This window comes from Heptranchias perlo, chromosome 10, assembly GCF_035084215.1.
Source record: "Heptranchias perlo isolate sHepPer1 chromosome 10, sHepPer1.hap1, whole genome shotgun sequence".
Lineage (NCBI taxonomy): Eukaryota > Metazoa > Chordata > Chondrichthyes > Hexanchiformes > Hexanchidae > Heptranchias > Heptranchias perlo.
Genome location: NC_090334.1, coordinates 49,634,401 through 49,656,143, shown reverse-complemented (window position 1 = coordinate 49,656,143; position 21,743 = coordinate 49,634,401). Strand labels below are relative to the sequence as shown.

The window sequence follows — 21,743 nt, the reverse complement described above, 5'->3', positions numbered from 1 at the left end:
TTTCTCTGCGAATAAATTTCATCTGCCATGTGTTCACCCATTCCACCAACCTGTCTATGTCCTCTTGAAGTCTATCACTATCCTCCTCACTGTTTACTACACTTCCAAGTTTTGTGTCATTTGCAAATTTTGAAATTGTGCCCTGCACATTCAAGTCCAAGTCATTAATATATATCAAGAAAAGCAGTGGTCCTAGTACCGACCCCTGGGGAACACCATTGTGTACCTTCCTCCAGACCGAAAAACAACCGTTCACCACGGTGATGGAAGAGTCTGGGACATTGGCTGAAAGGTATGATTCTGTCAGGCTGTTGCTTGACTCGTCTGTGGGACAGCTCTCCCAATTTTGGCACAAGTCCCCAGATGTTAGTGAGGAGGAATTTGCAGGGTCGACTGGGCTTGGTTTGCCTTTGTCGTGTCCGGTGCCGGGTGATCCGTTCCGTTTTATTCTTATTATGACTTTTTTTAAACGAGATTTTACAACTGAGTGGCTTGCTAGACCATTTCAGATGGCAATTAAGAATCAACCATATTGCTGTGGGTTTGCAGTCACATATAGGCCAGACCGGGTAAGGACGGTAGGCTTCCTTCCCTAAAGGGCATTAGTGAACCAGATGGGTTTTTACAACAATCTGGTAGTTTCATGGCCACCATTACTAATACTAGTTTTTTAATTCCAGATTTTATTTAATTAATTGAATTCCCCAGCTGCCATGGCGGGATTTGAACTCATGACTTCTGGATTATTAGTCCAGGCCTCTGGATTACAGGTCCAGTAACATAACCACTATGCTACCGTACCTGGTTCAATAAGGAGTGTAGAAGAGCATGCCAGGAGCAGCACCAGGCGTACCTAAAAATGAGGTGCCAATCTGGTGAAGCTACAACTCAGGACCACATGCATGCTAAACAACAGAAGCAACATGCTATAGACAGGGCCAAGCGATTTCACAACCAACGGATCAGATCAAAGCTCTGCAGTCCTGCCACATCCAGTCGTGAATGGTGGTGGACAATTAAACAACTAATGGGAGGAGGAGGCTCTGTAAACAGCCCCATCCTCAATGATGGCGGAATCCAGCACGTGAGTGCAAAAGACAAGGCTGAAGCGTTTGCAACCATCTTCAGCCAGAAGTGCCGAGTGGATGATCCAGCTCGGCCTCCTCCTGATATCCCCACCATCACAGAAGCCAGTCTTCAGCCAATTCGATTCACTCCACGTGATATCAAGAAACGGCTGAGTGCACTGGATACAGCAAAGGATATGGGCCCTAACAACATCCCAGCTGCAGTGCTGATGACTTGTGCTCCAGAACTAGCAGCACCTCTAGCCAAGCTGTTCCAGTACAGCTACAACACTGGCATCTACCCGACAATGTGGAAAATTGCCCAGGTATGTCCTGTCCACAAAAAGCAGGACAAATCCAATCCAGCCAATTACCGCCCCATCAGTCTACTCTCAATCATCAGCAAATTAATGGAAGGTGTGGTCGACAGTACTATCAAGGGGCAATTACTCACCAATAACCTGCTCACCAATGCTCAGTTTGGGTTCCGCCAGGACCACTCGGCTCCAGACCTCATTACAGCCTTGGTCCAAACATCAGCCATGATCTTATTGAATGGCGGAGCAGGCTCGAGGGGCTGATTGGCCTACTCCTGCTCCTATTTCTTATGTTCTTATGTTCTTAAAAGAGCTGAATTCCAGAGGTGAGATGAGAGTGACTGCCCTTGACATCAAGGCAGCATTTGACAGAGTGTGGCACCAAGGAGCTCTAGTAAAATTGAAGTCATTGGGGAACAAGGGGAAAACTCTCCTGTGGCTAGAGTCATACCTAGCACAAAGGAAGATGGTAGTGGTTGTTGGAGGCCAATCATCTCAGCCCCAGGACATTGCTGCAGGAGTTCCTCAGGGCAGTGTCCTAGGCCCAACCATCTTCAGCTGCTTCATCAATGACCTTCCCTCCATCATAAGGTCAGAAATGGGGATGTTCGCTGATGATTGCACAGTGTTCAGTTCCATTCACAACCCCTCAGATAATGAAGCAGTCCAAGCCCGCATGCAGCAAGAATTGGACAACATCCAGGCTTGGGCTGATAAGTGGCAAGTAACATTAACGCCAGACAAGTGCCAGGCAATGACCATCTCCAACAAGAGAAAGTCTAACCACCTCCCCTTGACATTCAAAGGCATTACCATCGCTGAATCCCCCAACATCAACATCCTGGGGGTCACCATTGACCAGAAACTTAACTGGACCAGCCATATAAATACTGTGGCTACGAGAGCAGGTCAGAGGCTGGGTATTCTGCGGCGAGTGACTCACCTCCTGACTCCCCAAAGCCTTTCCACCATCTACAAGGCACAAGTCAGGAGTGTGATGGAATATTCTCCACTTGCCTGGATGAGTGCGGCTCCAACAACACTCAAGAAGCTCAACACCATCCAGGACAAAGCAGCCCACTTGATTGGCACCCCATCCACCACCCTAAACATTCACTCCCTTCACCATTGACGCACTGTGGCTGCAGTGTGTACCATCCACAGGATGCACTGCAGCAACTCGCCAAGGCTTCTTCGACAGCACCTCCCAAACCCGCGACCTCTACCACCTAGAAGGACAAGGGCAGCAGGCACATGGGAACAACACCACCTGCACGTTCCCCTCCAAGTAACACACCATCACGACTTGGAAATATATCGCTGTTCCTTCATCGTTGCTGGGTCAAAATCCTGGAACTCCCTTCCTAACAGCACTGTGGGAGAACCTTCACCACACGGACTGCAGCGGTTCAAGAAGGCAGCTCACCACCACCTTCTCAAGGGCAATTAGGGATGGGCAATAAATGCTGGCATTGCCAGCGACGCCACATCCCATGAACGAATGAAAAAAAACCCACAACTCTGTTTCTTGCCACTTAGCCAATTTCGTATCCATGCTGCCATTGCCCCTTTTTCAATGTTGCTGACAAGCCTATTATGTGGCACTTTATCAAACGTCTTTTGAAAGTCCATATACACAACATCAACTGCATTGCCCTCATCGACCCTTTCTGTTACTTCATCAAAAAACTCCATTAAGTTACTTAAATATAATTTGCCTTTAACAAATCCGTGCTGGCTTTCCTTTATTAATCCATGCTTGTACAAGTGACTATTAATTAGATTATCATTTCTAAAATTTTGTCCCGGATTATCGTTTTAAAAAAAATAAAGAAACCTCACTGACGTAGAAACCCAGAAATCTTAGAATTATATTATCTATCTATGATGCAATGTGGAGACATGTGCTGTGGTGTCAGAACCCACTACATGCAGCTTTTACACACCACAGCCGTTCTTATTTGGCATGTAACAAACAGCCTATAAACAAACTCCCAGGCAAACACATTTTGTAGCTCAATATTGTGGGAAACATAAGTTTCACACTTCCTGCTGCTTCCAAACAGTTAAATTGAATGGAAGGTTCAAAAATTAACATTACGCTTAACACTTTACAAATAGCTATTTAATTTCACAATAGGAGCTACTCTGAAGTAAAGAAAGAACGGTCCCTTTTTACATTCTTGTATGGAAAAATACTGTTTTTTTTTAACATATTTATCAAGGTAAAAGCACAAATTTTATGATTTGTGTTGGTTGGTTCATGATTTCATATCACGTGTAACATTTAGATACTGAATAGCAACAGCTCTCAACAACATTATTGATGTGCCTTTTCCACCTGAGTGGAGTCTTCAATGAATTCATCATCATTTTTCTGATTTCTGCTGATATAAAACTATGGAACCTAAACTTATTTTTGATCTTCACTGGAGAATATATAGTTTCTACTCTCCTGAAAACTACATTGAGAATTCGGACACAATAATCTTCCTAATATATCTTCATTATTTGTCGAGCAGAGGTTGATGTGTTTTACAGAAAGGGAGCTGGTAGAAGCTCATCAGGTAACATTTGCTTGTTCAGCAGCTTGCATTTGTACTTCGATATCAGCCAGCACTTTTTGTAGGCATAAAGGAAGACCAGCAATCCTTTATCAATTTTAACATTAGTACCTGACATTTGCTTATCACGACGACTGATAACTTGTTTATTTAAATGGAAAGGTAAAGCACTGTTATCATTGCAGTATTCAACACTACAGGATGCTGCACTGCTGTTGCTAAATCTCATCAACTTCTGCTTTACAAATAATAAAGATCTTGGTGGGGTTATTTTCTCTGAATTCTCAAAGTAGTTTTAAGGATGCTTTATGAAACGTACAACGTTGATGGACAGGAAAGGACCAGCTGGTCCATTGAGCTAAGCATTATGGCCCCCAATGCTCCCCACCCACCAACAGTCATGTAATCTCCTGGGAGAGGCAAAAAAAAGACAAAAACACACCAGGCTAATTCATTGAAAATTAATTCTGGGAAATTTCTCTCCAACTCCTGAAGGCGATCACAATGAATTCCAGGAGAATATAGTGACCCTGAGACACGTCACCCAACATCCCACCTATAGTGTGCAGTGAGGAACTCATCCAGCTCCCTTTTGAACCCTGACAATGAATCTGCACTCACTGCACAAGCTGCCAACTTGTTTCAAAGCTCAATGGCCGCCTGCGAAAATGAAAACCTCCTGGCACATAACCTAGCTACATACTTGCGTAACTTATATGCATGTTGCCTCGTTCTGCCAAACCAATCTAATTCAAATAGTCTATTCACATGGATACAATCTAGTCCCTTCATTATTTTAAATACCTCAATCAAATCTCCCTGAACTCAATGCTTTTCTAGAGAAAAGAAACCCAGCTCTCTAGGCCTATTATGATTACTAAGGGCTTTTAATCTAGGTATCAATCTAGTGACCCTCCTCCAAATTGTTTCCACAGCCTCTATATCACCCACCACGTGAAGAGGCCAAAACTGGACACAGTATTCTAAATGAGGCCTAATCAATGTCTTGTAGAAGGACACAATGGTGCTTTAGGTCTTATATGGAATTGTCCTAACAATACATCCTAATACTCTATTTGCTTTTGCTACAGCCACATGGCACTGGTCGTGAACCTTTAGAGATCGATGACCTAGGTCTCTTTTCTGCTCAACAGACTGAAGTTCAGAACCCTGCACACTTAGTGTTAGCTCTACCCACATGCATAACACCACATTTATCTACATTAAATGTCATCTGTAAGATATGGGCCAATTCCCCCATCGGATCCAGATTGGACTGTAATCTTTTTCTCTTCTCCAAGGTTCTCCATTAGCATAAATCTTTGTGGTACCTGCGAACTTGCAGACAGATCCATCAACACCTTCATCCAGATCATTAATATAGATAGTGAAGAGCAACGGTTCTAACACTGATCCCTGTGGGACGTCAATCCTTTGCCTACGAGAATGCAACTAATTCCTTATCCAAGCCAAAATATGTTCCCTAATCCCACAGGACCCTATCTTATAAATTATCCGATTGTGTGGCAGCTTGTGAAAAGCTTTTTGAAAATCCAAGTATACTGTGTTGACCAGGCTACCTTCATCCACCAACCTAGTGACTTCCTCAAAAAAAATTCAACCAGTTTGGTGAGACATGACCTTCTTTTCCAGAAGCCACGTTGACAGTCTCGAAGAACTCCTTTTCTCTCCAGATGGCCATACTGAGCATCTCTAATGCCTATAACCAAAGCCATGCTAATGTGCCTAAAACTTCCCAGTTCTGACTTGATGCCCTTTTGAATATTATTACACTAGCCTCCCTCCAGTCCATGGGAACAATCCCAGACTTTAGTGAACTGTTAAACATATTTACAGGCAGCTCCCTTGGTACATCTCCCATTTCATTGATATCCTCGGGTGAATGCCGTCAAGACCAGCAGCCTGATCTAATTGACACCCCTTATTCTTTCCAGAATTACATCTGTATCCACTTTGACATTTACAACTTCAGTCTATATTAGGCTCTGGTTAGGCCACATTTAGAGTATTGCGTTCAGTTCGGGGCACCGCACCTCAGGAAGGGCCTTAGAGGGGGTGCAGCGCAGATTCACCAGAATTATACTGGGGCTAAAAGGGTTAAATTATGAGGACACGTTGACTAGACTAGGCTTGTATTCCCTTGAGTATAGTAGATTAAGGGGTGATCTAATTGAGGTGTTTAAGATGATTAAAGGAGTTGGTAGTTTCTTTTTCTCTACCCTTTTTCATCTGGTGGGAGAGCCCAGAACAAGGGGGCATAACCTTAAAATTAGAACGAGGCCATTCGGAGGTAATGTCAGAAAGCACTACTTCACACAAAGGGTAGTGGAAATCTGGAACTCTCTCCCCCAAAAAGTCATTCAGGCTAGGTCAATTGAAAAATTTCAAAACTGAGATTGATAGATTTTTGTTAAGCAAGGGTAACGGAACCAAGGCTGGTAGGTGGAGTTAAGATATAGATCAGCCATGATCTAATTGAATGGTGGAACAGGCTCGAGGGGCTGAATGGCCTACTCCTGTTCCTATGTATTTTTCTATGTGTGTTCTTATATGTCAACTGTACATTGCATTAGTGGTAACTGAGCAAGTTCTACTGGAGTGAGGACTGATGCAAAGTAACAATTTAAGACCTCTGCCTCGTCCTGGGAATTTACCTGAATCTGTCCTGAGGAATCCTTTATCACCCTATGACTCCGAACTTTGGTGCTTTGTACTACAGGCTAAAATGAGCAGGGAACCTATAAAAACAAATCGAAAACCTTTTAATGCTGGATTACACAAAACGGGTTTACTAACAAATAAATAAGAGAACTTTTCCCTGTGTTAATGACTATTCCACCCTCTGGTGAAATAAATCAATTTTAAAACACACAGAATTCTTGCAGTTTTTGTAATTTCAGCAGGAGAAAGTAATGCTATCATGCTCTGCTGGAAAAGGTTGTTAAGAATTTCTCAACAACAGTTAATGGCTTATCTCAAAAGGGGAAACATCCACTTTAGAATTTTCTGTTACAGTGCAGATAAAATTATGAAAAATAATTTGAAGCGAGTTACTGAAGATGGGATTTTCTATTTCAACAGAAATCTGGCCAGATGTCAGCATAAGGGAGCTTTGCTTGACTTCCGTGCCGCTGACCCTAGTGAATTTTTTGGGGTCAGCCTAATTTGGGGAGATTCCCACCTGTGTCATGAAGCCTACCTCGAGGAGAGAGGAAAAAGAGGAAAATGACTGCTTGAGGCCTTGGGTATCTGCAGCAATGGAGCAGAGCAAGCTGAATGTAGGGCAGCTAAAGAGGGGACTGATCTTTATTCAAAATTTTTCTCCGCCAGGGCGTGCAATCAATGGCCCCTGAGGTCAGTTCTACTCCTGGAGGAGGTCATTTGAACTTTAAATGCCCTCCTGCCCACTATCACAATGCTGGACATCTGTTACATGCCGATGTGCCTTGCCTCCAGTGTTGCTATGATGATGATGATGATGAAAAATGTGACAGATGATGTTATTGCCCACTTTGAATTCAATGGCCATTGCAGTGACTGGCAAGGAGCCGACAGAACAGCTTTCTGGCTGATTTCCCACCCTTGTCTGCCCTAGATCCACTTGTCATCAGGTAGAGAGGCAGTGGAAGACTGGAGCTTGAGAACGTGTTGTCTATTAAAGATAAATTGCTTAGAGCCTGGTGTTTTCCTTTTCATATTTGCTTATTTAAAATGTCTTGCCAATAATTGTAAACTATTGCTTAAAATTCTGCTCTGATAAAGCTATGGAAAATGTTTAGACTAAACATATTTTACAAGTCTGACAGGAAGACAATTTTATATTGGTTTGTTTTTCCTATTTTCCAGTGGACAGTGAGTTTCCATTACACTGGTCAATTTTTTGAACATTGCATCAGGTTTTATCCTGCTTTTGAAAAAATCATGACTGGGAGGCAACACAGATCACCAAAAGGTGGAGGGATGCAAAATTGACATTCATACTCTGCTGAGTTCTTGATCACAATACTTAAATGGAGGTGAAACATTTCCTGGGGAGGGAAAGGGTGTGGAGGAAACGGAGGCCGAGTCTTGCATACTCCCCAGCAGCAAGATATATTAGTGAAGGCCGGGGAGCAAGTCACCCACCCTGTCTTCTTCAGCATAAATGTTGCATGGGGTGGTGAGCAGGAGGAGGGAGAAAGCAAGTTTTAGATGAGGAATACATTGCCTCACAAAAAGAAATCAACCCATGCCAGCCACGTTTGCTTGATAAACATCGTACGACACACTTCGGCATAATTTGAATAACACAACACGCAAATCACCACTCAATAGCGAATACTTTAAAGCTACATTTAAATTTTACTGCAAATCGTACAGCAACTTGGCACCAATGCTCTTCATCTAAACACATTGTTCAACAGGAGAGGATAATACTATAATGCTTCCAGGTGAAACAAACAACTAATTGCATTTATTTTTGCCATATCAAAATTTCATTTGGGATCCAGGAGGAAATAATCTCATATAAATACCGTGGCTACGAGAGCAGGTCAGAGGCTGGGTATTCTGCGGCGAGTGACTCACCTCCTGACTCCCCAAAGCCTTTCCACCATCTACAAGGCACAAGTCAGGAGTGTGATGGAATACTCTCCACTTGCCTGGATGAGTGCAGCTCCAACAACACTCAAGAAGCTCGACACCATCCAAGATAAAGCAGCCCGCTTGATTGGCACCCCATCCACCACCCTAAACATTCACTCCCTTCACCACCGGCGCACTGTGGCTGCAGTGTGTACCATCCACAGGATGCACTGCAGCAACTCGCCAAGGCTTCTTCGACAGCACCTCCCAAACCCGCGACCTCTACCACCTAGAAGGACAAGGGCAGCAGGCGCATGGGAACAACACCACCTGCACGTTCCCCTCCAAGTCACACACCATCCCGACTTGGAAATATATCGCCGTTCCTTCATTGTCGCTGGGTCAAAATCCTGGAACTCCCTTCCTAACAGCACTGTGGGAGAACCGTCACCACATGGACTGCAGCGGTTCAAGAAGGTGGCTCACCACCACCTTCTCGAGGGCAATTAGGGATGGGCAATAAATGCCGGCCTTGCCAGCGACGCCCACATCCCGTGAACGAATAAAAAAAAAACAACCTAATTGCATTTATTTTTGCCATATCAAAATTTCATTTGGGATCCAGGAGGAAATAATCTCATATGGCAGGGAATGAATGTCAAGATTATTCCCTTCCTGGGATCAAAGAGTTTTTTTTTTAAAAAGGCCACTTGGTTCATATGTAAATTAGGATTTTTAAAAACGTGTATATGGTATGCTTCCAGTAATCCGGTCTGTAGTGTACTGTGCATTGTTCACAATAGGCTTAATATCGTCATATAAAAAAAGGTAAAGGAACTGTATTAATATGGACTCCAACCCCTTTTGTGTGTGGAATGGAGGTTAGAATAGGTCCATTAGATTTATGACAAGGTAAAATGCATTTTCACTTGGCATTGTCAGAATGGAACCTGAACCAGAGGGGAGAATCCAATGGAATACTAAACTTCACTACCTCGCTGCTCAGTAAAGCGCACAGCACTTCACCATGCCATCACATAGGGGCTGAAATTCCTCAGGATTCGCACCCATCTCTCGTTTTTAACTTTGCCGGGAGACTACTGGAACCTCCTAGAAAATGGGGTGGGGGGCTGAATAATCCCCTCCTGAATAGGAGTTTTTGGCCGCATGAGACAAGCAAATGCCGAAAATGCGCCTGCCAGCCACATGCAAATTAGGTACCCTCTCATTGATCCTGCAGACTTAGGTGGGGTCTGCACCACATGGCACTGGCAATTGTGATCCCGGCATAATCGCGTCCCAAGGGAATTCGGAGCCATAATATGAGTTGACACCTGTGTCCCTCTACTCAGCTTTTACATATATTACCTGTGTCCTTGTGGGGTGGCACTGAGCAGAAAGAAAACAAAGACTAAAGAAAGAGATTCATTGCAAACTTCCCGTGTGTGCCTCCTTTTGGCCAGTTTCAGAGTGACACCGACTTAGGAATAGGTCACCTGTCTCTCAACTGGGATGGTATACTTCAGGGGTGTCCAAGCTTTTATCTTCATTAGCCATACTTACCATCGACCCTTGAAGTCCTTGTTTAAATCCTTTGGGTGATTCAGGGTCCTGTGCTCCCAGATAGTATCCATGCTCACAGTGAGCACAGGCCAAAGAAAGGACTTCAACACTGTAGTCCTGAGTCTCCAATACACACTTCATAAGAGTGTGGCTCCTGCTGGAATTGAGGAAATCACCCCTCATGTTCCCATTAATTTGCATTTATCTGAAGTTGCTGGAACGAACAGGTCTTCGCATTCTGATTTAGGATTTATCCAGTATTAAGACAGAACAGTGCAAAAATATCCTATTCCAAACCTCCAGGCCCACAACATGCAAATAAGAATTATAGATGCAAATAAGACTGAGTTGCCTGGGCTTTGAAGGCAGGGTTGTCAGGTCTCGGGGGAACTGCATGATCTAAATTTTTCACTGTTCACTGGCATTGATGTTATCTACACTGATCAATGCTCTTCATCTTGTTGAGTCAGGAAGAATGGAAGCTTTGCATCAAACAACTTTTTTTATTAGTTTCCCTGCTTGCCAATACCTTGGCATTGGAGCTAAAGAGGGCTTGGCTTTCTCTTAATCAGACTCAAATCCTGTTTTGGTTTTTTGACTCCCCCCTCGAATAAAGAAAAGCCCCCCCTGAAAAAGAAAGTTCCCCAAAAAAACACAAATAGGGATAGGGAGATATTATTCCTGAAATAATTTTACCACAAAATTTAAAACTTTTTTTTCTCCAAAACAGGAGGGTGGTGACTTATAATTTTAAGTTGGCACCAGTTCTTTCATGAACTTACACAAAAAGACCAGATGAAGCACAAAGTGCACTTTGCCTGAATATTTTGGAAAAATATCAAATTGATGCATTTTCCACTTTAGGAAACATGATTAATGAAGCAAAAAAACAATCAGCATCTGTGCCAAAGTTGAAAAATTCGCCCTTATATTTGTTGAGGTTAAATTCCGCTGTGAAATGCTTTCTATTTTTTGTTTTATTTTATTATTTTCATGTGACTTGCTGCAGAACATTGTACCAGTTTCTAAAAGGAAAATGGAATCTATTGTATAACAAAAACAGTAGTGGGTATTTGGCTAAAACATCCTCTATACAGCAGAAACAAATTAGTCACTGATGCTGGCAATGGTTCTGCTGAAATTAGCATTTCAATCTCTGAAATCTGCTGCCGAGGCACTGTGTATGGTTTCCCAGTAAATCAGTAGCAGAGGCTCAGTGCAGTCTACCTACACAATCAAAACTATCTACATGAAGAATTTCTAATCTTATGATTTAGAGGCCCTTGTGAACAAATTACTTACTTTTAAAAGTATATAAGTTAAATATGCAATGGATTTAAATGCAAAAGTAAGTCACTTTTTAAGAGAAGACGTGAGCTAATCTCTTTGCCAAAATACAACGACAACTGCTGGGTAAGTTTCTTCATATTGAATTACCACTTCACAAAAACTAGAATATAGTTACTAAAGAACAAGTAAAGCTTCCCAGTAGTTGGGATTCAATGAATTGAGTGTTTTGTGATGAGGCTTGTTAGATTAATATCATATTTGCAAACTCAGTGGTTTCAAAAATAGTCATGAAAATATGCTTTTGTTTTGCTGTCATGAACATTAACAGTATCACAGATTTCTTTATTCTGAATGAATTGACATAAAACTGTGAGTAGATTGTCATCTGCCTGGAATCAGGCCTTGTAGATGCTAGGGAATAGTTAGTTCTGGTAAGTGGGTACTGCTTGGTGAGCTTAGGAACCTCTACATAGTTGTTATCATTCACCTGCCTAGTTACTGGTAGTGCCATTGCTAAAGTAGATATTTTATGCTGGCAGATTGTGTCAATTATATCATGCATAGATGTAGGTTAATGCCATTTAAAATGTTTATATTCAATTGTATGGATATGTGTCAGCAAAGAAATTAAACTTTAACGAAGAGAAAAAAATGTTTATGCAGAATTAATGTTACGTTAAAAAGTAGCTTTATTTAATATATTGCCAGATATTGTTCCATTGTATTTTAATGATAAAACAAGAGTGTTGCTTCTCCCCATGCCTGAGACATCTGCCTTACTTCTGCTGCTGCCACCAACAAAATAACAGCCTTTGTTGAATGTTGATCACTGGTAGGGTGAATTATAAATACATTTATTATATAATTATATACAGAAATTAATGCAGAAATGCACTATTTCTTCCTTCTAACTGATGGCAGACAGCACAGATGAAATTATAACCAGTTGGTATGGGAGGGGAGTGGTTTGTTAATGATTTCTAGTATGCAAACAAGGCTGTACGCAGGGCAGATAACATCGACACATCACAGATATGTTTGTCTCTTTTAGTATTACTCACCGCTACGCATCCTTCGTGAGGGGCTGCACGTTCTTTGGCAGCTGGTCAGTGCTACTTCATAGTTGGAAAGTAGCTGGTATAATTGAAGTGGCCTATCCAATGTAGCCATGCAAATAAATAATAGCATTCTAGTAACATACCACATCAGAGGACATTAATGACAAGCTTTTGCCTTGCATTTAATGATTCATCTTCACTGCAGTCATTTACTATGAATAAAATACAAGATCAAATCCCTCAAGATTCTTTTTCTTTCCCACCACCATACGTACAAACCCGGGAATTACTGTGAATGAGGTTATTGTACCAATGCCTAACATGTTTGTATCAAGTTCTTGTCTCCACTACTTTAACAGAGCTGTTGACCCATTTAAGATAAATGATTAAACACCTCAGTTAAAATAGTGCAGAGAGGAATTTGGCATGAGCAGTTTTAGCGCTTGTATGATAATGTTGCTCACAGTAGCTATTGTGTGTTATTAATATGTAAAATAATTTCAAATGAATGCACTGCACACTTGGGCCCCGATATTTACAGGGAGGGTGAGGGGGAGGCTGCAAAAGGCCAAAGAACCCAGCAAGGCCGAGGACACTAAGGTCCTGCCGCACATACAGGATCTCATTAACATGTTTTAGCTTCGTTTCCCGCCCAGCAGCCGGCCAAATGGGCAGCCTGGCTGGCGGGCGGGAGGGAACACCAGAGGCAGGAGGCCGCAGCCAGGGACCCTTGGGGACGGTCCCTGGCAATCGGCAGGCCGGAGAGGCCCGTGATCGGGGTAGGGTGGGGGGGGAGGAGGGGGAGAGGCCAGTGATCGGGAGGGCTGAGGGGAGGTCAGCAATCAGGACTGGGTGGGGGGGTGAGGAACACAAATGGGGCTTGGGTGGGAGGGGGGGGTTGGAGGCTGACTATTAGGGCTGGGGTGGGGGGTCCTAGCAATCGGAGCTGGGGGAGGCCGAAGGCTTGCTGGAGCGGGCGGGAGGAGCACTCCTGCTCCCCCTAGCCCACAGGGAATGCTGAAAGAGGCAGTTACCTTGCAGAGCCAGCAGCACCTGCCTCCATTTCACTGCTGAGTTTCCCAAGCCCTGGGAAACCCATATAGCAATAGTAAATTTTAAATCGGGCTCCCAATTGCACTATGGGAGCCCGATTCAAATATGTTAATGAAGTGACCCACCTCTCCACAGCGGGATACTCGGATGGCCCAATATCCGTCACTGTAAAAAAGATAGCGGGCGCGTGCGTGGCATGTTGGGGTTGAGTTCCCCTATTGAACTCTTTAATCTTCTCCCTGACCCTCTCCCGCCCAATGTGGTGGGGTTAATATTGAGGCGTTGCTCTACATATGCCTACAATTTAACTATGCCATCGAGAATCTGTCACAGCGGGGTGTCTTACTTCAAGTTCCTGTTTTTTAACAATAATTTGGGATAACATCCAAACTCAGAATGGAAATTTCAATATCTTTGTTTTCCTCCCCAGAATGAGTGCAAAGTGAAAAGTTGCAAAACTAGGCACAGCAGACAAATACCCTCCCCTCCTACCCCCGATTCTAGCCCCACATCTTTTCCTCTCAATCATACACAGCCTCATTTATGATTGGAGTATGAAGGGAATATAAAATCCATTATTGAGCTAGAAATGAACCCCAGCTAGGTTTGTTATGGTTTAAAACATCTTAATGTACAGCGACTTATAAACTGTAGGTGAGGTGGTGAACTGCCTTCGCAGCTTGTGGGGGCTGTTTGTTTGCACCTCTCCAGCAGCTCTTCAAATAGCTAATGTTTACTGGTTGTTTGCTGTGGCCCTAGGGAAGAAGTACAGAGAGAGGAAGGTACCTACTATGTTATCTGCTGCCCCAGGAAAGGAAGAGGGGTGAAAAGTAGATTGGTAATGAGCAAGAGTGTCTCCAGTATCACTATATACAGCAGCATTTAGGATGTCAGTCTTGGCTCAGTGATAGCTCTCGCCTCTGAGTCAGAAGGTTGAGGGTTCAAACCATACTCCAGAGCCTTAAGCTCATGATCTAGGCTGGCACTTCAGTACTAAGGAAGAATTGCATTGTCGGAGGTGCTGTCTTTCAGATGATATGCTAAACTGAGGCCCCGTCTACTCTCTCAAGTGGATGTAAAAGTTCCCATGGCACCATTTGAAGAGCAGGGGAGTTCTTCCGGTGTCCTGGCCAACATTTATACCTCAACCAACACTGAAAATAACTGATGATCTGGTCATTTATTTCATTGCTGTTTGTGGGACCTTGCTGTGTGTAAATTGACTGCTACTTTTCCATTACAACAGTGACTACACTTCAAAATTAATTAATTGGCTGCAAAGCACTTTGGGTGTGTGTACACAAATCTTTGAAGGTGGCAGGACAAATTGAGAAGGCTGTTAAAAAAGCATATGGAATCCTGGACTTTATTAATAGAGGCATAGAATACAAAAGCAAGGAAGTTATGCTAAACCTTTATAAAACACCGGTTAGGCCTCAACTGGAGTATTGTGTTCAATTCTGGGCACTGCACTTTAGGAAGATATCTAGGCCTTAGAGAGGGTGCAGAAGAGATTTACTAGAGTGGTACCAGGGATGAGGAACTTCAGTTATGTGGAGGGACGGGAGAAGCTGGGGTTATTCTCCTTAGAGCAGAGAACGTTAAGAGGAGATTTGATAGAGGCGTTCAAAATCATGAACACTTTTGTTTCCAGTGGCAGAAGGGTCGGTAACCAGAGGACACAGAATTAAGGTGATTGGCAAAAGAACCAGAGGCAACATAAGGAAACATTTTTTTATGCAGAGAGTTGTTATGATCTGGATTGCACTGCCTGAAGGGAAATGGATAATTACTGGAAGGGAAAAAATTTACAGGGCTATGAGGAAAGAGCAGGGGAGTGGGATTATTTAGATAGCTCTTTCAAAGAGCTAGCACAGGCACGATGGGCCAAATGGCCTCCTCCTGTGCTGTAACATACAATGATCCTGAGCTTGTGAAAGGCATTATATAAATACAAGTTCTTTCTTTTTGCTAGCTTATAAATTTCTATTTGTGGAATGTTAATTTGTGCAGTCTTGATCTAACTGGTTGCATAACTGATACAGTGTTAGATACCAATTATTAAGGACGTGTCTATAAATTACTTTACTGATATGAAATATTGACATTGAATTAAGGGAATGTCTCAAATAGTGAATAGAGGAATGTTATACAAATGATTTAAGCTAGTATCACCAACAGTAACTTCTAGAATTATGTCTCATCATAAATACTTTCACTTTTTAAAATGCAATTTTTATGTTTAACCATAGATATTTAAATAGATTTAAATATCATTAGGAATTATAGGTTAAATTCAGCAATCTAATACTCCCAGTAGGAAGCCACACTCGAAGGGAGTGCAAGTCAGAGAATTGTCACTACAGTGTCATAGCTCAACCTCTGACCTGTACTCCTTTGAAGGTGACTTCACACTGGGAGTACGGAAGCGCTGAATTTATCCTTACATTCCTGAAATCAGCTCCCTTACTCCACCCTGTCCCAAGCCATAGATTTCGGAGATACCAAAAGACCTAAACAACCAGGACTCAGCTACGATAATTTTCATTTAGTGCGTCTCAAGTGACTGGATATCCACTTAACCTTGCCAAGTAGCAGCCAGCAATATTATTCCAAGTCTGGAGAGCACTAAACTAGGAAATTAAGCTGTACAGGAACTTCTACATCCTGATTCACTCACACGGCTATTTCCTGAATTTGAAAGACCAATTTATAGATGCATGGTATTAGAGCCAAAAGTATCGTTCTCATGTCTGTATTCAACCTGAGATCTGAAATGAGAAGCAAAGGGGTAAAAATTAATGGACGGAAAATCATATTGGGCATACACCCAAGTGTCCATTATGTGCTCCCGATATGTGAAGCTTTGCACTAAAAATACGAATCTATCTTAAAGAGTAAACTACAATTCAAGTTTTAAAAATGGCCTCATTGTGTAGATTGTGTTGAAAATTGTATTTTTACTAAATTCTTGATTAGTTCGGACCTTATTTGTTCATTTAATTGTTTATTTAAACAGTCAAATCTTGATATTTCTTATGAGCTCAGCTCAGTAGTGTACCAGGGCTTTTCAACAGTTTGCTGCTGATCCATTCAAAGTGCTCAATTGATTAAGTACTTGTGACTGCAGTGCAGTAAACTATTTTTAGACTGATAGTAGTTGGTGGTCCCGGAAGCTGACTCCCACCACTGAACCAATCAAGGTAACAATTGCAGCAACATCCATGTTGAACAGGTAGGCGGCCAAAGAATTTAGTTGTTCTATAATAGAATTAACTCCTTAGTGGGTGAGCCAATTCTTGATTGAATTTACCCCAGTGGAAAACTGAAAGCTCAATGAGCAGAAGTTAACAATCAGCAGTAGATTCTTCAAAAAAACGAGATTACCAATTTCATTCTCCTTTTCTCTATGGGCAAAAAATGGTGAGTGGTGTAAAATGGGAAACATCTCCCATTGTGATTGCACTACCAAAGTTACCAGAAAGGATTCAGCGTTCTTGAGATCTTCAAATTGATCTTAAATGGGCTCTGGTGGGATATTCAAGACTTCGTAACATGCTGAGAAAAAGACTGATTGTGTTAGGACAAAATATAAGATACCATGTGGTCATTATTTTAACCTGCATTCCACAAAATGATAACATAGGGTAATTTTACAAGTCCAGTCTGCCAGCGGGAGTTAATGTTTGGAAAATCATGCACAACATGCGTCCGAACTTCCAAAATGTGCATCTAGCAAGCGAGTCCTCCTGCCACTGGTGTGGAATTGCAAAGTTACCCTAAGGTGCACTCCTGAAGTCAGTGATGGAGCAAGATGATGACTGATTTGATTATAATAGCAAAACACTGTATTTATCATTAACAAGTCCTTCTCATTCCATTTTATAGGTGAACAAAACACGAAAGCAATATGGCTGCAAAACAGGAAGGCACGCACAAGAAGTGGGCTCTCGTGAAGGAAAAGATTACCCCCCTCGATACGGATAATACAGAGGCTAACCTGGAAAATGCTGAACCTGAGCTCTGCATCCGTTTGCTACAGGTCCCAACTGTTCTGAATTACTCTGGCCTAAAGAAGCGACTGGAGAAGAGCGATAATGGCTGGATGGTACAATTTCTGGAGCTCAGTGGACTTGATTTATTGCTAGAGGCCCTGGACAGGCTGTCCGGCAGAGGTGTGGCAAAGATAGCTGATGCACTCCTGCAGCTCACCTGTGTTAAATGTGTACGAGCTGTGATGAACTCTCCAAAAGGCATTGACTACATTGTGAATAATGAAGGTTACATTCGGAAACTATCCCAAGGTACGAAGTGTGAGCATGTCTCAGTATGGCTTCAATTTATGGGATTTAATGCTTTAGAAGGCTCAGTGGTTTCTTTATCAGACTTATTCTGCAATTGAGACTATCAATAGGGTCAGATCCCACAGGAAATGGAGACTAGGATTTACAAGGGAACTGAGAAGGTTCTCCAAATGATCATTTTCAGCTATATGATAACACAGTCAACTTTTTAAAAATTTCTGCAATTCAATAGAAACTGTTAAAATGAAAAAACAACTTTCAATTTTGTTTACTTTTGTCCAACTGTTAATCATCAACAATAGTAATTTAACATAAGTTAGACTAAATATGTTAACCCACTTTTACCATGATTTACCTGACTGAACAGGAATTTTGGTGATGTTCAAGTAATTACTAGGTATGAATCCTACTAACCAATTAAAAACAATTCTTAAGCGTATTGGGGAACTCCCAACATAAAAATAATCCAGAATTTTCCATTGTATTCCACACTGGTTTCATAGAGTCATAGAATGGTTACAGCATAGGAGGAGGCCATTCGGCCTGTCGACCTGTGCCGGCACTTTGTAAGAGCAATCCAGTTAGTCCCATTCCCCCGCTCTTTCCCCGTAGCCCTGCAAATGTTTTCCCTTCAAGTATTTATCCAATTCCCTTTTGAAAGCTATGATTGAATCTGCTTCCACCACCCTTTCAGGCAGATCATAACTACTCGCTGCGTAAAAAGGTTTTTCCTCATGTCGCCTTTGGTTCTTTTGCCAATCACCTTAAAGCTGTGTCCTCTGGTTCTCGACCCTTCCGCCAATGGGAACAGTTTCCCTTTATTTACTTTTTCGAAACCCTTCAAGATTTTGAACACTTCTATCAAATCTCCTCTAAACCTTCTCTGCTCAAAGGAGAACAACCCCAGCTTCTCCAGTCTATCTACATGACTGAAGTCCCTCATCCCTGGAACTATTCCAGTAAATCTTTTCTTCACCCTTTTTAAGGCCTTCACATCCTTCCTAAAGTGCGGTGCACAGAATTGGACACAATACTCCAGCTGTGGCCAAACCTGTTTTATATAAAGGTTCAACATAACTTCCTTGCTTTTCTACTCTATGCCTCTATTTATAAAGCCCAGGATCTCGTATGCTTTTTTAATGTATCACTTCGCACTTCTCTGTGTTAAATTTCATCTGCCACGTCTCTGCCCATTCCACCAGCCTGTCTATGTCCTTTTGAAATCTATCACTATCCTCCTCACTGTTCACTACACTTCCAAGTTTTGTGTCATCTGCAAATTTTGAAATTGTGCCCTGTACACCCAAGTCCAAGTCATTAATATACATCAAAAAAAGCAGTGGTCCTAGTACCGACCCCTGGGGAACACCACTGTATACCTCCCTCCAGTCCGAAAAACAGCCGTTTTACCTTTACTCTGTGCTTCCTATCACTTAGCCAATTTCGTATCCATGCTGTCACTGCCCCTTTTATTCCATAGGCTTCAATTTTGCTGACAAGCTTATCGAACACCCTTTGAAAGTCCATATGCACAACATCAATCAATCTACCCTCTCTGTTACATCATCAAAAAACTCAGTCAAGTTAGTTAAACACGATTTGCCTTTAACAAATCTGTGCTGGCTTTCCTTTATTAATCCACACTTGTCCAAGTGACAATTAATTTTGTCCCGGATTATCGTTTCTAAAAGCTTTCCCTCCACCGACGTTAAACTGACTAGCCTGTAGTTGCCAGGTTCAAAAATGGGTGTAATGATAAACAAGATTGTAACATTTGCAATTCTCCAGTCCTCTGGCACCACCCCCATATCTAAGGAGGAATGGAAGATTATGGGCCGCACCTCTGCAATTACTTTCCTCAGCAACCTAGGATGCATCCCATCCGGACTGAGTGACTTATCTACTTTAAGTACAGCCAGCCTATCTAGTACCTCCTCTTTATCAATTTTTAGCACATCCAGTTTCTCAACCATCTCTTTTACTGTGACTTTGGCAGCATCTTCTTTCTTGGTAAAGACAGATACAAAGTACTCATTTAGTACCTCTGTAAGGAGTCTTACAACACCAGGTTATAGTCCAACAGCTTTATTTGAAAAACATTTTTTTTTAAATAAAGCTGTTGGACTATAACCTGGTGTTGTAAGACTCCTTATATTTGTCCACCCCAGTCCATCACCGGCATCTCCACATCACATTTAGTACCTCAGCCATGCCCTCTGGCTCCATGTGAAGATCTCATTTTTGCTCCCTAATCAGTCCCACCCCTCCTCTTACTATCCGTTTACTATTTGTATGCCTATAGAAGGCTTTTAGATTCCCTTTTATGTTAGCCGCCAGTCTATTCTCATACCCTCTCTTTGCCCCTCTTATTTCCTTTTTCACTTTTCCTCTGTATTTTCTATATTCTGCCTGGTTCTCACTTGTATTGTCAACCTGACATCTGTCAGATGCCCCTTTTTTCTGCTTCATCTTACTCTCTATCTCTTTTGTCATCGTTAAAGGTTGATTTTTCACTGCAATTGAAAAACAATCTCATTGCCCTTTGTATTCGCCTTCGATGCCGTCATCATTCTAGAAATACACTAAAGACATTATGTAGATTACCACTGGTGTTGTTTTAATGTTGGCTCATATCTTCAACTTTTCTTTCTATATGTAATAATGATAAGTATAATGCTGTATAAGAGAGACACAAAGAGAGAACAAAAAAGAGAGAATCCTGCTTTTATCATTTGAATAAACATGGCATTGTAGTTCAGGATAGAAGTGAACCAGGAAGGCTGCATCACAAGGATCTGTTTGAAATCTGGAAACAATACCCCTGAATCAAAACAATTCATTACACCAGCACATTTAACTGACTTGCTTTAGTTTAAACAATACAGAATTGTTTGCTTTTTTTAATCTGAGTAATATGTAAATCTTTCCTTACAGTACAGCACCTGCTACAATGTACAACATCACATCTTTAACTTACTGCATTCTTTCTTCTGGTTTGGATAATAAAAAGTTCAATGGTTTTTATTCTTCATTTACACATGCAGGTCAGTGTAATACTGCAAGGTACTGATCTGCATTCATCAGTATGTTGCAGTGCTGACCCCATCTCTACTCCACAGCAGGCCCTAACTCCCTTATATTTGTATTCAGTTTCTGAAATTGGTAAAAAGAAGTTATTACTTAATATAGTGCCGGCTGAATGCCATGCTCCAAATCAACCAATACATTTGATTCAGGCTCCACCCTGTTTACTATCAAGCAGTGTAACTTGAATCAAGTAGACACTTCTGTTGCATACAGACTACATCACAAGTTACTGGTAAGCATGCTACCTTCTTGCAAAGGTTACACATTGGCCAAAAAAATGAGAGAACATTTGTTTTAAAACCCAACCAAATTATACTAGTTTCTCTAGAGGGCTGTCCCATTGGATGACAAAATCCATCAGGATATTCTCCTCTATAGCTAAATTTTCCAAAGGCTTTCAGGGGAAGAGACAAAGCCGGGTCCAGTACAGCTCCTTTATAGGACAGTAATAACAGAAATCCACCTGACAGCCCATTGGTCAACAATTACGTCACTACATACATGTAGCAGTCCATTACATTTAAACAACTCTTTTCTGATGCTCCTTTTCTTAGCGCCTTGCATTTTAAGGTATATTACAAGGGCATTGAATAGTTATACATGAAGTTACTCAACATATGAAAGTTTTTCAGTCAATTTACATAAGGTGCAGAATATCTATGTTGAAAATTTTGCATCATTACTGCAGAATAAGTTCTGATTGAATTTAGTTAGTTAGTTAGTTAGTTAAAAATTAGGTTGGGATTTAAGCTGCTGTAAAAAGACCAAGAACAAGCCAGTTCATAATTATAAGATTTTGTTGCCTTGGGTAGAATTTTTCTTTTATCCAAAATAATGATATTGTAAACTCTGATTT

General features: G+C 41.8%; 1 protein-coding gene across 3 annotated transcripts in view; it reads left to right on the top strand.

Annotated features, from left to right (window-relative positions):
- Window positions 1-21,743, top strand: part of inf2 (inverted formin 2) — a 60,913-nt gene that overhangs the window by 5,917 nt on the left and 33,253 nt on the right. For all 3 annotated transcript variants that reach the window (XM_067991699.1, XM_067991698.1, XM_067991700.1), the window contains exon 2: window positions 17,385-17,800. In XM_067991699.1, the coding sequence (XP_067847800.1) occupies window positions 17,407-17,800 (394 nt within the window). In that variant the 5' untranslated portion in view covers window positions 17,385-17,406. The remainder of the gene's footprint in view (window positions 1-17,384; window positions 17,801-21,743) is intronic.